The 14,900-nt window shown below is 41.6% G+C and overlaps 1 protein-coding gene across 5 annotated transcripts in view; it reads left to right on the plus strand.

Moving 5' to 3' along the window:
• Window positions 1-14,900, plus strand: part of itga7 (integrin, alpha 7) — a 127,823-nt gene that overhangs the window by 90,335 nt on the left and 22,588 nt on the right. For 3 of the 5 annotated variants that reach the window (XM_061937684.2, XM_061937686.2, XM_061937689.2), the window contains 9 exons: window positions 3,397-3,546; window positions 3,842-3,957; window positions 4,045-4,231; window positions 4,288-4,362; window positions 10,325-10,404; window positions 11,318-11,395; window positions 11,483-11,585; window positions 11,659-11,874; window positions 13,745-13,864. In XM_061937684.2, coding sequence (XP_061793668.1) covers window positions 3,397-3,546; window positions 3,842-3,957; window positions 4,045-4,231; window positions 4,288-4,362; window positions 10,325-10,404; window positions 11,318-11,395; window positions 11,483-11,585; window positions 11,659-11,874; window positions 13,745-13,864 — 1,125 coding nt within the window. The remainder of the gene's footprint in view (window positions 1-3,396; window positions 3,547-3,841; window positions 3,958-4,044; window positions 4,232-4,287; window positions 4,363-10,324; window positions 10,405-11,317; window positions 11,396-11,482; window positions 11,586-11,658; window positions 11,875-13,744; window positions 13,865-14,900) is intronic. The other 2 variants (XM_061937685.2, XM_061937687.2) reach the window with 1 other exon arrangement.

Raw genomic sequence — 14,900 nt, forward strand, 5'->3', positions numbered from 1 at the left:
TGGGTGCAGGTGGCTCCTCCAGGGGCTTGAACGGCTCATCACATGGGCAAAGATGAGCTTCAAGCCAGCAAATTCCAGGTCTCTGGTCCTAAAGAAAGGTAAAGTGGCCGACCATTTCCGCTTTACTGTTGGAGGCTACTTGATTCCAACGGTGACCGAAAGACCTGTCAAGAGCCTGGGCAAGATCTTTGATAGCTCTCTGAAGGATGCAGTGGCTTTGCAGCAGACAAAGAGCGACCTGACCTCATGGCTCACAGCCATCGACAAATCTGGTCTCCCAGGAAAGTTTAAAGCCTGGATGTACCAACACGGAGTCTTGCCTAGAATACTCTGGCCTCTTTTAATCTACGAGGTACCAATGACAACGGTTGAGGTACTAGAGAAGACCATCAGCCAGTTCCTAAGGAGATGGCTGGGGCTCCCTCGGTCCTTAAGCAGCATTGCTCTTTATGGCCATTCCACCAAGCTGCAGCTCCCTCTCAGGGGACTGTCGGAGGAATTCAAGGTCACCCGCTCCAGAGAGGTAATGATGTACAGGGACTCCGCAGATGTCAAGGTAGCCTCGGCAGGAATCGTTGTTAAGACCGGGAGGAAGTGGCAGGCACAAGAAGCCGTAAGCAGAGCAGAGGCGCGGCTGAGGCACAAAACCTTGTTGGGTACTGTGGCAAGGGGGAGGGCAGGCCTCGGCAGCTTTCCAAAGCCACGTTGGGACTGGGCCCGTGGCAAGGAGAAGCGCCAACTGGTCCAAGAGGAGATCCGTGCAGAGGTGGAGGAAGAACGTTGCTGCCGGATGGTCAGCATGTCCAAACAAGGGGCATGGACAAGGTGGGAGCATGCAGAACCTCGAAAACTCACCTGGGCAGAGCTCTGGAGAGCTGAACCTCTGCGCACAAAATTCCTCATACAGTCTGTGTACGATGTCCTCCCATGCCCCGCCAACCTGCACATCTGCGGCCTAGCAGACACTCCGGAGTGCAAACTGTGCCAGAGGAGGGGCACCTTGGAGCACATCCTGAGCTGTTGCCCAAAGGCACTAGGGGAGGGGTGGTATCGCTGGCGCCACGACCAAGTTTTAAAAGCCCTGGCGGATTCTATCTGCGCAGCGATACAAAACAGCAAGTCCCAGGCCGCCCCGAAGCAGTCAATCACCTTCATCAGAGCAGGACAGAAGGCAAGCTGTCAGCCCAACTTCTCAGGAGGGCTCCTGGCCACCGCTCGTGACTGGCAGCTCCATGTTGACCTGGGAAGGCAACTCAAGTTCCCGGCCAATATCGCTACCACGTCACTCCGCCCAGACATGGTGTTAACATCGGAGTCAACCAAGCAAGTGGTGCTACTGGAGCTGACTGTCCCCTGGGAGGAGCGAATTGACGAAGCAAATGAGCGTAAGAGGGCCAAATACACTGAGCTCACTGTAGAGTGTCGGAGTAACGGCTGGAGAGCCCGCTGTGAACCAGTCGAAATTGGGTGCAGGGGTTTTGCTGGTCACTCACTACAGCGTGTGTTCAGAATCCTTGGCATTAGAGGACTGCAGTCGAGAAAAGCCACCAAGAACATCCTAGAGGCCGCAGAAAAGGCCTCCCGGTGGCTGTGGATCCGTAGGGGGGATCCGTGGTGCGCTACTTGGACACAGGCCGGGGTCTGATCACCCCCGGCTGGGTCGCCCGGGCGAGGGTGTCTGATGACTAAAGACCCGAAACACCCTATGACCCCGGGTTTATCACTGATGACGTGTCCAAGCATCACCGTGAGGTGTATTCAAGTTCTAAGTTATATATATATATGAAATACTTGACTTGGTGAATTCTAGCTGTAAATATATTCCTCCCCTTTTAGCCACGCCCCCAGCCACGCCCCCGTCCCAACCCGACCCCGCCCACCCCCACCTCCCGAAATCGGAGGTCTCAAGGTTGGCAAGTATGACTTACGTCATTTTGTACGAAAAGACGTAAAAGGGCGGGATATACTGTGTTATATACATTGAAAAGTTGGCGCCCTCTAGGCATCTGTGTACATGTTGCAAACAGCCCTTAAAGTCCTGTAGCAGCGATACAATTCTAAAATTATGTAGACGATATGTGTAATATTTTTTTATTTCTTACCATCCAAAATGCTGACACACGCGTAGGACGGAGGGTTTTGGTCGATCTTGCTGGTTTTACAAGCAAAGGAGCATGTTCGGCAGCGCGCACACACAGAGTACCCGCAAGCAGAACAGTGTGTAGACAGAAAAGGGAGAACGGACGTATTTTGGTCTAAAAACTAAAGATAAAGGTGAAGTTATAACACTGAAACGCCCTCAGGAAGAGGTGCGGTGTTTTAGCTACTTCTAAATCACTAATCCTCGCCTCCGTGGCGACAAATAAAGTACGTTTCTTACAAGTAACATTATCACTGCAGGACGAGGAATATCTAAACATGCTTCACTACACACCGTAGGAGGATGCAATAGCTCACCGCTAACAGCAAGCAAGCACCCATGAATGTAAACAAAAGCCATTGGTGGATCTACACCTAACATCCACTGTAATGATACCAAGTACAGGAGCGTATCCAGTCGATACTGCTATGATTACATTGATATTTTTTAGCGTCACAAAACCTTTTTTTGTTTTTTTTAAATGTATATTATGTTTATAAACTCAGAAAATATGTCACTGGACACATGAGGACTTAAATTATGACCATTGTATGATCCTGTAACTACCTGGTATCGGATGGATACCAGAATTTGTGGTATCATCCAAAACTAATGTAAAGTATCAAACAACAGAAGAATAAGTGATTATTAAGTTTTAACAGAAGTGTAGATAGAACATGTTAAAAGAGAAAGTAAGCCGATATTAACAGTAAATGAACGAGTATATTAATAATTAATTTTCTACCACTTGTCCTTAATAATGTTGACAAAATAATAGAATGATATGTTACTGCACATGTCAGCAGACTAATTAGGAGCCTTTGTTTGTTTACTTACTAATAAAAGAAAAGTTTTCTTGTATGTTCACTATTTTATCTAAGGACTTAATTGCAAATATTATACATAAGTTTAATGTACCCTAAGATTTTTTGTTAAAATAAAGCCAATAATTATTTTTTTTTGTGGTCCCCTTTATTTAGAAAAGTATCAAAATACATTTTGGTATTGGTATCGAGACAACCATTATGTACATACACGTGTATATATATATATATATATATATATATATATATATATATATATATATATATATATATATATATATATATATATATGTATATATATATATGATTGATATATATATATATATATATATATATATATAAATTTAATTTTTTTATATTTTTTTTCTTTCTTTTTGTCCAGTTAAAAATCTTTTATGATTTAATATTTGGCAATTACTCTCTCCATGACAGGAGAACATCCAAGACAAGCTGCGCCCCATCTCCTTGTCCATAACCCACACCATCAAACCTCTGCCTCCTCACCGACACGCCGGACCCAACAGGCTGGAGAAACTTCCTCCCATGCTCAACGTGTCGCCCTCCAATACGCTGCACTCGGAGGTATTTACATAGCGCTTTTCTCTAGTGACTCAAAGCACTTTTACATAGTGAAACCCAACATCTGAGTTACATTTAAACCAGTGTGGGTGGGCACTGGGAGCAGGTGGGTAAAGTGTCTTGCCCAAGGACACAGCGGCAGTGACTAGGATGGCGAAAGCGGGAATCGAACTTGGAACCCTCAAATTGCTGGAACGGCCGCTCTACCAACCGACCCGTGCCCTGCCATAAGAAAGCACAACTCACAGTACTTCATCAGCCATCTTTGGTAAACTCCATGTCTTGTTCCACCTCAAAGGTGAACTTCCTGCGCGAAGGATGCGGCAACGACAAAATCTGTCAGAGCAACCTGAAGCTGAGCTACCGTTTTGGAACGCGACCCCTAAACTCTGACCTTTTCACCCCCCTGCCAAGGTCAGTGTTATTTAGCAACCGGTGGTCCAAACATAAACAGGCAAATCTTAGTCAACTCAATTGTGCAATTGCTGTCTGTCGTCATAGGGACGAGGACAACGTCCAGGTGTTCTCCTTGTCCGACCAGCGCCTGGTGGTGCTGGAGATCACCGTCACCAACATGCCCTCTGACCCTCTCAGCCCAGAAGAGGACGGGGACGACGCCCACGCCGCACAGCTGCTTATCTCGCTTCCGAAAACTCTGTCCTACGCCGGCTCCAGGATGACCTCCCAGGTAAGACGACGACGTCTGATGTTGACTTTTTCAAAGCTCTGCTAACTCACTTCCAGATGCGCTGTCAAGCCAACCAGAATGGTTCTGAAGTAGAATGCGACCTTGGGAACCCGGTTAAAAGAAACACGAAGGTCAGCTCACAGTGACAGTTTTGTTCATTTGTTTGCATTTTGACTGGTGACTGGATGCTTTAAAAAGTGCTTTAATTAATTAATTGTTCACTTTTTCTATGCTATAGAGAAATGTATACAAATACCGCATTTTCCGGACCATAGGGCGCACCGGATTATAAGGCGCACTACCGATAATCGGGTCTAGTAAGGTCTATTTTCATACAAAAGGTGCACCGGACTATAGGGCGTGCTAAAGGAGTCATATTATTATAATTTTTTTGTCAAGACTTGGACTTTGGCTTGGTTTGTTCTCCCGTGGTGCAAATGAACATTTGGACCAGACATGGCGTGAAGGTGAAGACATTATTTATTTTACACTAACAAATGCACAAAAAGCGCGCTCAAGGCGGAAGTACAAACTTGACTAACGAAACAAAAAGACTTGCACGTGGGCAAAAAAACTGTGAACAATTAAACAAAAAAACACTAACTGTGGCATTAATAGAAAAAAAACTTACTTGGACAAGGCATGAAGTGCGCAGAGGTAGACAGAGTATGAATGCGGGAAGTCAGGGGTATGATGTTGCCAGGGAGACTTCCTGGCAACAATGGGTTTAAATAATAGTGACATGATTAAAGACAGGTGCGTGAGTCGTGAGGGCAGGTGAAAACTAATGGGTTGCTATGGTGACAAACAAGAGTGCACAATGAGTCCAAACGTGTAACAGGTGAAACTAATGGGTAACCATGGAAACAAGACAAGGGAGTGAAAAGCCAGAAACTAAAGAGTCCAATAACTTAACAAAACAAAACATGATTACACAGACATGACAGAGCCCCTCCCTTAAGGACAGATACCAGATGTCCATAAAAATAACCCCCAAAAAAACAATGATCACTAGTCATGGGAGGGCGGGTGGGGGACATGGCGGTGGGTCGCCAGACCACGTGTCCCCGTATCCACCGGGGCAGAGTTAGGTGGCGGCGGCGAGTGTAACGCCGCTGCAGCAGGCGAGGCGGGCGCCCAGGGAATGGCCACATTTGTGGCCGACTGGGAGGTGGGCGCATTTGGTTTGGCGGGCGACCAGGTAGCGGCCATATCCGTAGCCGACGAGGAGGCAGGCGCGTCGTCATCGTGGCAGGCGTGGCTCGGCGTGGTGAGTCATGCGGCGAAGCTCGGCGTGGCGCGTCAGGCGGCAAAGCTCGGCGTGGCGCGTCTTGGTCTTGGCATGGCGGGTCTTGGTCTTGGTATGGCGGGTCTTGGTCTTGGCATGGCGGGTCTTGGTCTTGGCATGGCGGGTCTTGGTCTTGGTCTTGGTCTTGGCCTGGCGGGTCTTGGTCTTGGTCTTGGTCTTGGCTTGGCGGGTCTTGGTCTTGGTCTTGGTATGGCGGGTCTTGGTCTTGGCGTCGTGGAGCTGCGACTGGCGGCACTTGACGTCGAGCTGTGACTGGCGGCACTTGACGTCGAGCTGCGACTGGCGGAACTTGACGTCGAGCTGCGACTGGCGGCACTTGACGTCGAGCTGCGACTGGCGGCACTTTACGTCGAGCTGCGACTAGCGGCACTTGGCGTCGTGGAGCTGCGACTGGCGGCACTTGGCGTCGTGGAGCTGGTACCGGAGCTTGGCGTGGTGGGTCTTGGCGTGGTGAGTCTTGGCGTGGTGGAGCTGGTGCTAGCCTTGGTGCGGCGACAGGTGCTAGCCGTGGAGCAGCTACAGGTGCTAGCCGTGGAGCAGCTACAGGTGCTAGCTTTGGTGCAGGTGAAGGTGGCCTAGCTGGGGGTTGCGGCTTAGCATGGCGAAGCTGAGTCACCCCACCTGTACAGTTCCTAGCCCTAGCCCCCCCCCCCTCAAGGAGCGGATACCAGACGCGCTCCCCGCGGTCGGGAACCGTTTTTAGGGGTGGGTGGAGGGAGGTCAGGAGGGGGGCAGAATCCTCCCCACTAAATTGTCCAAAAAATATTTCTTTTTCCCCCACCTGGGGTTGTGTGGGCGGAAAAAAAGAAACATTTTGTGACGGGGGCGGGGCTTGAGTCTTGGGGGGCAAGGACAGTCCCAGTGAGCGGGTCTGTGAAAAAAATTTCTGGAAGTGTCTGATTCTGGCAAAAAAGTCCTTTGGTGGTGGCTGATAGACAAAGTTAACAGAATTTAAAAAAAAATCTTGGTCTCTGACGTCATCACCAGAGGGTGGGGTGACGTCATGACAAGGCGGCGGCGTGATGTCATCTGCGGGAAAACTTATTTGCTGGCGACATCTGTCAAGACTTGGACTTTGGCTTGGTTTGTTCTCCCGTGGTGCAAATGAACATTTGGACCAGACATGGCGTGAAGGTGAAGACATTATTTATTTTACACTAACAAATGAACAAAAAGCGCGCTCAAGGCGGAAGTACAAACTTGACTAACGAAACAAAAAGACTTGCACGTGGGCAAAAAAACTGCGAACAATTAAACAAAAAAACACTAACTGTGGCATTAATAGAAAAAAAACTTACTTGGACAAGGCATGAAGTGCGCAGAGGTAGACAGAGTATGAATGCGGGAAGTCAGGGGTATGATGTCGCCAGGGAGACTTCCTGGCAACAATGGGTTTAAATAATAGTGACATGATTAAAGACAGGTGCGTGAGTCGTGAGGGCAGGTGAAAACTAATGGGTTGCTATGGTGACAAACAAGAGTGCACAATGAGTCCAAACGTGTAACAGGTGAAACTAATGGGTAACCATGGAAACAAGACAAGGGAGTTAAAAGCCAGAAACTAAAGAGTCCAATAACTTAACAAAACAAAACATGATTACACAGACATGACATTTTTTCTAAATGTAAAAGACTTCCTAGTGGTCTACATAACATGTTTTGGTAGTTCTTTGGTCAAAATGTTGCATTGATGATGTTTTACAGATCATCTTCAAGTCGCTTTCTGACAGTCGCTTCAGGATGCGTCGTTTGTAGGCGGTCTTATTTACGTGGCTCACCTTCGACATCGTCTTCTCCCCGTCATCTTTGTTGTAGTGACGTAGCGTGCAAGGACGGGGGTGGAAGAAGTGTGAAAAGATGGAGCTAACTGTTTTAATGACATTCAGACTTTACTTCAATCAATAACGCATACTTGCCAACCTTGACACCTCCGATTTCGGGAGGTGGAGGGTGGGGGATAGGAGGGGCGTTGTTGGGGGCGTGGCTAAGAGAAGAGGAGTATATTTACAGCTATATTTCACCAAGTCAAGTATTTCATATATATATATATAAAAAATACTTGAATTTCAGTGTTCATTTATTTACACATATACTTGTTGAGTTAAGGGTTGAATTGTCCATCCTTGTTCTTTTCTCTGTCACTATTTTTCTAACCATGCTGAACACCCTCTCTGATGATGCATTGCTGTGTGGCACGCACAAAAGTGCTTTCATCAAATGCACTAGATGGCAGTATTGTCCTGTTTAAGAGTGTCACAACATTGCTGTTTACGGCAGACAAACTGCTTTACGGTACACCAAAACGTGACTGCTGTTGTTGTGTGTTGTAACTGCGCTGGGAGGACGTTAATGAAACTGCCTAACAATAAAACCACATAAGGAAACAAGAACTCGCCCTCGATCATTCTACAGTTATAACGTCATTGGGCAGGTACACCGTTTATATTGTGGGAAAGTGGACTCTGGTCCGCATGGCAGAATTTCGGGAGACTTTCGGGAGATAATTTGTCCCGGGAGGTTTTCGGGAGAAGCGCTGAATTTCGGGAGTCTCCCGGAAAATCCGGGAGGGTTGGCAAGTATGCAATAACGGAGCAGCATCTCCTCATCCGTGGCTCACAAGGCTGGAAATGTGTCCCGTGAAAATCCGTCCAAACGGAACTCTCTAATAACTAAAGTTCCTTGGGTGAATAAGGTAAACTCACGATACCGGTAGTTTTTAGCACTTAGATAGCGAGTTTACTGACAGATATAAGTAATTGCTTTACGCTACTTTATATTAGAAATGGCAACAGCAGAGGATGAATGTCCCATAACAACAAGATAGAAAAAGTGTATTGACTATGTTTTCGGCACGGACTACAATGCGCAAATTTTCAGGACTTATGCAGGTCTCAAAAAAAGATCAGCAGGTACCAGAAGGTAAGAAAGGTTGGTTTTGCATAATATTGCGAAACAAAGGACAGATAATATGTCCGCTAATGAGTGTCATTTTGCGGTCCTTATACACACACCATAATAATACTCGTACTTCTGACTACGGTAGCCGTAATGCGCCGACAATCCATAGAGCGGTGCGGCTTCAAAGTCGTACTAAAATATTTTTAAAGATTTTTGAGCGCCGTGTGTCTATATTTTCAATGTAACATTTAAAGTTTTGGTGATGTTTATTAGCGTCACATTGCAGTCTACTGTTATCTCTTATGCGTGACTGCCATCTACTAGTCACACTTATAATTGTACCATGTACCAAATAAAAAATGCTTCAAAGTCGGTAAGCACAACCAGAATTATTCCGTACATTAGGCGCACAAGGTTATAAGGCGCACTGTCGAGTTTTTAGAAAATGAAAGGATTTTGTCAGAGTTTGTTGGTGACGAACCCCAAGATGCAGAGATGACGGCAGGCATTGAGCGAGAAAACATGATTTAATTTAGCACTATAGCAAAAAAACAAACAAAAGGGTAACAACAAAAGGCGCGCACAAGGCGGAGAACAAACTTTGGCTATGAACTAAAATAGCACAAAAGCTAACTGTCAACAAGAAACAAAAACACTTACTGTGACACGAAGGAACTATGACAAGAGCAGAGTGAACAAAAGTAGACCGAGCTAAAACAACAATTATTATGACAGGTAGTAGTGACAACAAGTATTAGCGACAATGACAATAATCCAGCACTGACTGGAGGGGAAGGCAGGTTTAAATAGCAGCTGGCTGATTGACACCAGGTGTGGCCAGGTGCCAATCAGCCACAGCTGAAGGGACACAGCACTCAGGGAGACAAACAGGAAACAGAACCAAAACAAGAGCGCTGACAGGAAATACTACACACACAGAGGAAAAACTAAAACACAACCAAACTGTCAGGGGCAAGCCTGACAGATTTTAAGTGCACCTTATCGTCCGAAAAATACGGTACATATAATATTTCAATGTAGAATTATTTATATATATATATATATATATATATATATATATATATATATATATATATATATATATATATATATATATATACATATATATATATATATATATATATATATATATATATATATATATATATATATAAATATATATATATATATATACAACATGATTATACATGACAGATTTAACTATGCAATAATATTATAAACAATAGACAAATATGTAATACAAAGTATTTACAATAATTTCAATTGCTGCACAACTTTTCCTTCTGGTAAATTCAACTAAAAGTTGTATATTTTCCAAAGTTCTCCACCAGACTGATGCTTTAAAAGCTTAATTTGTTACATTTGTTTTGTTATGCTGACATGTTATGACAGACAGAATGCTTTGCAAGATGAAAAAAAAAAAAAATACAAATTATATTTCAATGTAAAATGACATACAAAAGAATAGGATAGGATAGACTTTTATTTATACCGCAACGGGGACATTACATTGTTGCACTGCACGTTTTTACATACAGTAACAGAAGTAAAGTGTTATGAAAAACAAAACAAAAATTGTAATACATACTACATATTTCTCACTAATATGTACAGGTATGTATAGAAGACTACGGCAAAAACATATCACAGTAAACACATAAGTGTGTTGCAAAGTCTTATGACTGTGGATAGAAAGGACCTATGATAGTGCTCCTTCTTGCACTGTGTAGTAATTATAACAATTATACATTTAAAACAAAATCAGTATGCCTGTTTATAACATGTCCTTTTTTTATGACAAATACCAGTTAAATATACAAGGTGTCGCAAGTTGATTCAACAATAACGTTGTTTATTTTCTAAAGTTAATATTCTCCATCAACTTGAGCACGGCCGACATCACCATCGAAACCACAGAGTTGACCGCAGACCTCCAGCTAACTACGTAAGTCAAATGTATCTTTCACCAGATCCAAACTATATATATATATATATATATATATATATATATATATATATATATATATATATATATATATATATATATATTTACATATATAAATGTATATATATGCATATATAAATATATATACAGTCGTGGTCAAAAGTTTACATACACTTGTACATAAAATTATGTCATGGCTGTCTTGAGTTTCCAATCATTTTTACAACTGTTTCATATGACCACAGAACTTTCCTCCAGAAGGTCTTGTCTTTGTCCATGTGATGTCAGATGAAACAAAAATTGAGCTGTTTGGCCACAGAAAACCAACACATTTAGCTGAACTGCACCAGTTTTGTCAAGAGAAGTGGTCAAAAACTCAAGCAGAAGCTTGCCAGAAGCTTGTGGATGGCTCCCAAAAGCGCCTTATTGCAGTGAAACTTGCCAAGGGACATGTAAGCAAATATTAACATTGCAGATTTGGTCACATTTTCAGTAGACTCATAATCAATTCATAAAAGAACCAAACTTCATGAATGTTTTTTTGTGACCAACAAGTATGTGCTCCAATCACTCTATCACAAAAAAATAAGAGTTGTAGAAATTTTTCGAAAAATAAGAAAGCCATAACATAATGTTCTTTACAAGTGTACGTAAATGTTTGACCATGACTATGTGTATATATATATATATATATATATATACATACACATACATTTTATATATATATGTACATATGTATATATATATATATATATATATATATATATATATATATATATATATATATATATATATATATATATATATATATATATATATATATATATATATATATATATATGTATATTTGTTTGTATTTAAAAAATATATATATTTATTGATATTGTTTACTCTTCTTCTGTTTGGTCCACAGAATCAGTGAGCAACCTAACTTGGTGCCAATCACAGCACTGGCTAAAGTGGTGATAGAGCTCCCCCTGTCTGTTATTGGGTGAGTACCAACTACTGTAGACTTGACAGTGTGTGTGTGTGTGCGTGGGTGTGGGTGTGCAGCTGATGTGGTCGTGTTTTACTGCAGGCTGGCTCGCCCTCACCAACTGTTCTTCAGTGGCGCTGTTAAAGGCGAAAGCGCTATGAGCAGCTTGGAGGACGTCGGCAGCCGCGTTGACTTTGAGTTTTTGGTGAGCGACATCATTAACAGAGAAAACCGCACCCCCATATTATGGAGACAAAACAATGCCGCCTTCTTCACAGGTGGCCAATCCAGGGCAGGCTCTGCAAACTCTCGGCTCCGCCTTCCTCAACATAATGTGGCCTCACGAGCTGGCCAACGGGAAGTGGCTGCTGTACCCGGCCAGCTTGAACTTTGAGGGTCACTCGGCCTCTCATTGCACACCCGTGGGGGCCGTGAACCCGCTGGGTCTGCACAGACCCTGGCTTGCAGATCCCTCGCAGCCTGTCAATCACACGGTGAGAGCGACAGCTGCTGAATGCATCGTCCATACGCTGGATTTAAAGTCTGTAGCTAAGTTAAGTTACTGTAAATTAAGATAAACTAAAATGGGTGGTAGGGTTGTACGGTACACCGGTATTAGTATTGTACCGCGATACTAGTGAATCAGAATCTAAACAGTACCGGTCCCCCCCGTCGTCGTCACATCGTGTCATTGCTGGTTTTACGAGCAGAGGAGCATGTTCGGCAGCGCGCACACACTGAGTACTTACAAGCAGACACAGTGTGTAGACAGAAAAGGGAGAATGGACGCATTTTGGTCTAAAATTAATGATAAAGGTGAAGTTATGACACTGAAACGCCCTCAGCTAAAGTTCAGCTGCAGTCGGCAGTGTTTTAGCGACTTCTAAATCACTAATCCTCGTCTCCATGGCGACAAATAAAGTGAGTTTCTTACAAGTATCATTATCACTGCAGGACAAGGAATAGCTAAACATGCTCCACTACACACCGTAGCTCACTGGCGTCACATAAAACAAACACCATTGGTGGATCTACACCTAACATCCACTGTAATGATACCAAGTACAGGACCATATCTAGTCGATACTACCATGATTACATGGATATTTTTTGGCATCACAAAATCTTATTTTTAAATGTATATTATGTTTATAAACTCAGGAAATACGTCCCTGGACACATGAGGACTTTGAATATGACCAATGTATGATCCTGTAACTACTTGGTATCGGATTGATACCCAAATTTGTGGTATCATACAAAACTAATGTAAAATATCAAACGACAGAAGAATAAGTGATTATTACATTTTAACAGACGTGTAGATAGAACATGTTAAAAGAGAAAGTAAGCAGATATTAACAGTAAATGAACAAGTAGATTAATAATTCATTTTCTACCACTTGTCCTTAATAATGTTGACAAAATAATAGGTAGATAAATGACACAATATGTTACTGCATATGTCAGCAGACTAATTAGGAGTCTTTGTTTGCTTACTTACTAATAAAAGACAAGTTGTCTTGTATGTTCACTATTTTCTTTAAGGACTAAATTGCAATAATAAACATATGTTCAATGTACCCTAGGATTTTTTGTTCAAATAAAGCCAATAATGCAATTTTTTGTGGTCCCCTTTATTTAGAAAATTATAGAAAAGAACCGAAAAGTATCGAAATACATTTTAGTACCGGTACCGGTACCAAAATATTGGTATCGGGACAACACTAGTGGGAAGTAAGTTTCAAAAGAGATGAGCGATACTGCAAATGTTAGCAGTGATTCAATACCAAGTAACTACGATATTGCCGATACGGATTATGATACTTTTTACTTTTTGCCTTGAGTTTTCATTTTTAACACACATGACTGTTTGACTAAAATGCAGTCAAAAATAGGAAATTATTCCATTGATTCTCATTACAATCCTTTGACTTTCCCCCCTAGATCCCTCTCGTGTTTGACATGAACAATATAAAATACATATTATACATATCCAATAATAATATAACAATACAACAATATAAAATAATAATGTAAATGCATGTAATGATGTAAACAACACAACAAAAAATTATATTTGTGAAAATAAACATTGATGAGAATTGAAAAATATCAATCACATCACACTAGTATCAATACCATACTGATACTGCCCTTGGTTTTGATTGTATAATCACCAGAAAACTTCTGGCAGCCTAATGAAAATAAAGAAAAACACATTTGAGATAGGTATCAAAATAAATACATTTATAACAAGGGAGTAAGCATTAAAAAAAAAGATTTAAAAAAATGATCACACCAAGAGAATAAAGATAAAAATTTTTAAAAAAGTTGTTTACTGTCGTCTGTGTGTATTCTCAGCAGGCTGGACGGGCTCGTCGCTCTCATCCAGACCACGAAGGTGAAGAAATGATCAAAGGGAGCGTGAGGCGAACTTCTCCTGCTGTGGCCGCTTCAGAAAGACGCAAGTCTCTTAAACTGGTATGGATGAAAAGTAGAACTCACAATATCATTGCTTTTTATTACCTGCTTGGTTTTTTCCTAACCAGGATTGCAGAGTTTAAATTATTATTTTTTTTTTGTATTTGTTGTTTGTGATTCAATTCAATTCAATTCCATTTAATTCAATTTAATTCACTGTAATATAATGTTATACATTTTAATTCAACTTAATATGATGTGATGTCATTTAATTTAATTCAATGTGATGTAATGTAATCTTATATAATGTAATGTGATGTATTGTAACATAATTTATTATAATGTTATGTAATTATTTACTCTAACTTAATGTAACCTAATTTAAGGTGATTTATTGTAATAAAATGTAATTTAATTTCATTTAATGTGATGTGATTTAATTTAATTCAATGTGATGTAATTCAATTTAATTCAATGTGATGTAATGTAATGTGATGTAATATAATTGTATCATAATGTTATGCAATTATTTACTCAAACTTAATGTAGTGTAATGCAAAGTGATTTATTGTAATGAAATGTAACTTAACTTAAAGTAATTTAATAACATGTAGTTTAATTTGTTTACAATTAACTTAACTTAATTTAATTTATTAAAACCTTCAATTTGCTCAAAAAAAGAGTGGGTTCCATTCTAGATGCACTACAGGACTGCTTCTAAAATGCCCATAAAAAGTAGTACATGTCTGCCTCATGTTTGAAAATATAGCAAAATGCCACAGGTAGGTGCATAACATGCATGTGCAGTAAACAATCGAGTGTCTCCATGGTGAAAGCCGCGAAGCACAAGCAAAAAGTCTGCACGACTTTTCAATTGCACATGCAGTCTTAGTAGATCACAAGCAACACGCCCACCGACGGTAAAAACAGTTTTATAGTTTGCACACGCTGTTTACCGAGTGGTATTTGCATCTTAGTACAAACCCCCAAACCAAATCGTGAATGAAAACAAAACACAATGATTTGCAAATCCATTCCAACCTATATCCAACTGAATAGACTGCAAAGACAAGATACTTAACGTTCTAACTGGAAA

This window comes from Nerophis lumbriciformis, linkage group LG03, assembly GCF_033978685.3.
Source record: "Nerophis lumbriciformis linkage group LG03, RoL_Nlum_v2.1, whole genome shotgun sequence".
Lineage (NCBI taxonomy): Eukaryota > Metazoa > Chordata > Actinopteri > Syngnathiformes > Syngnathidae > Nerophis > Nerophis lumbriciformis.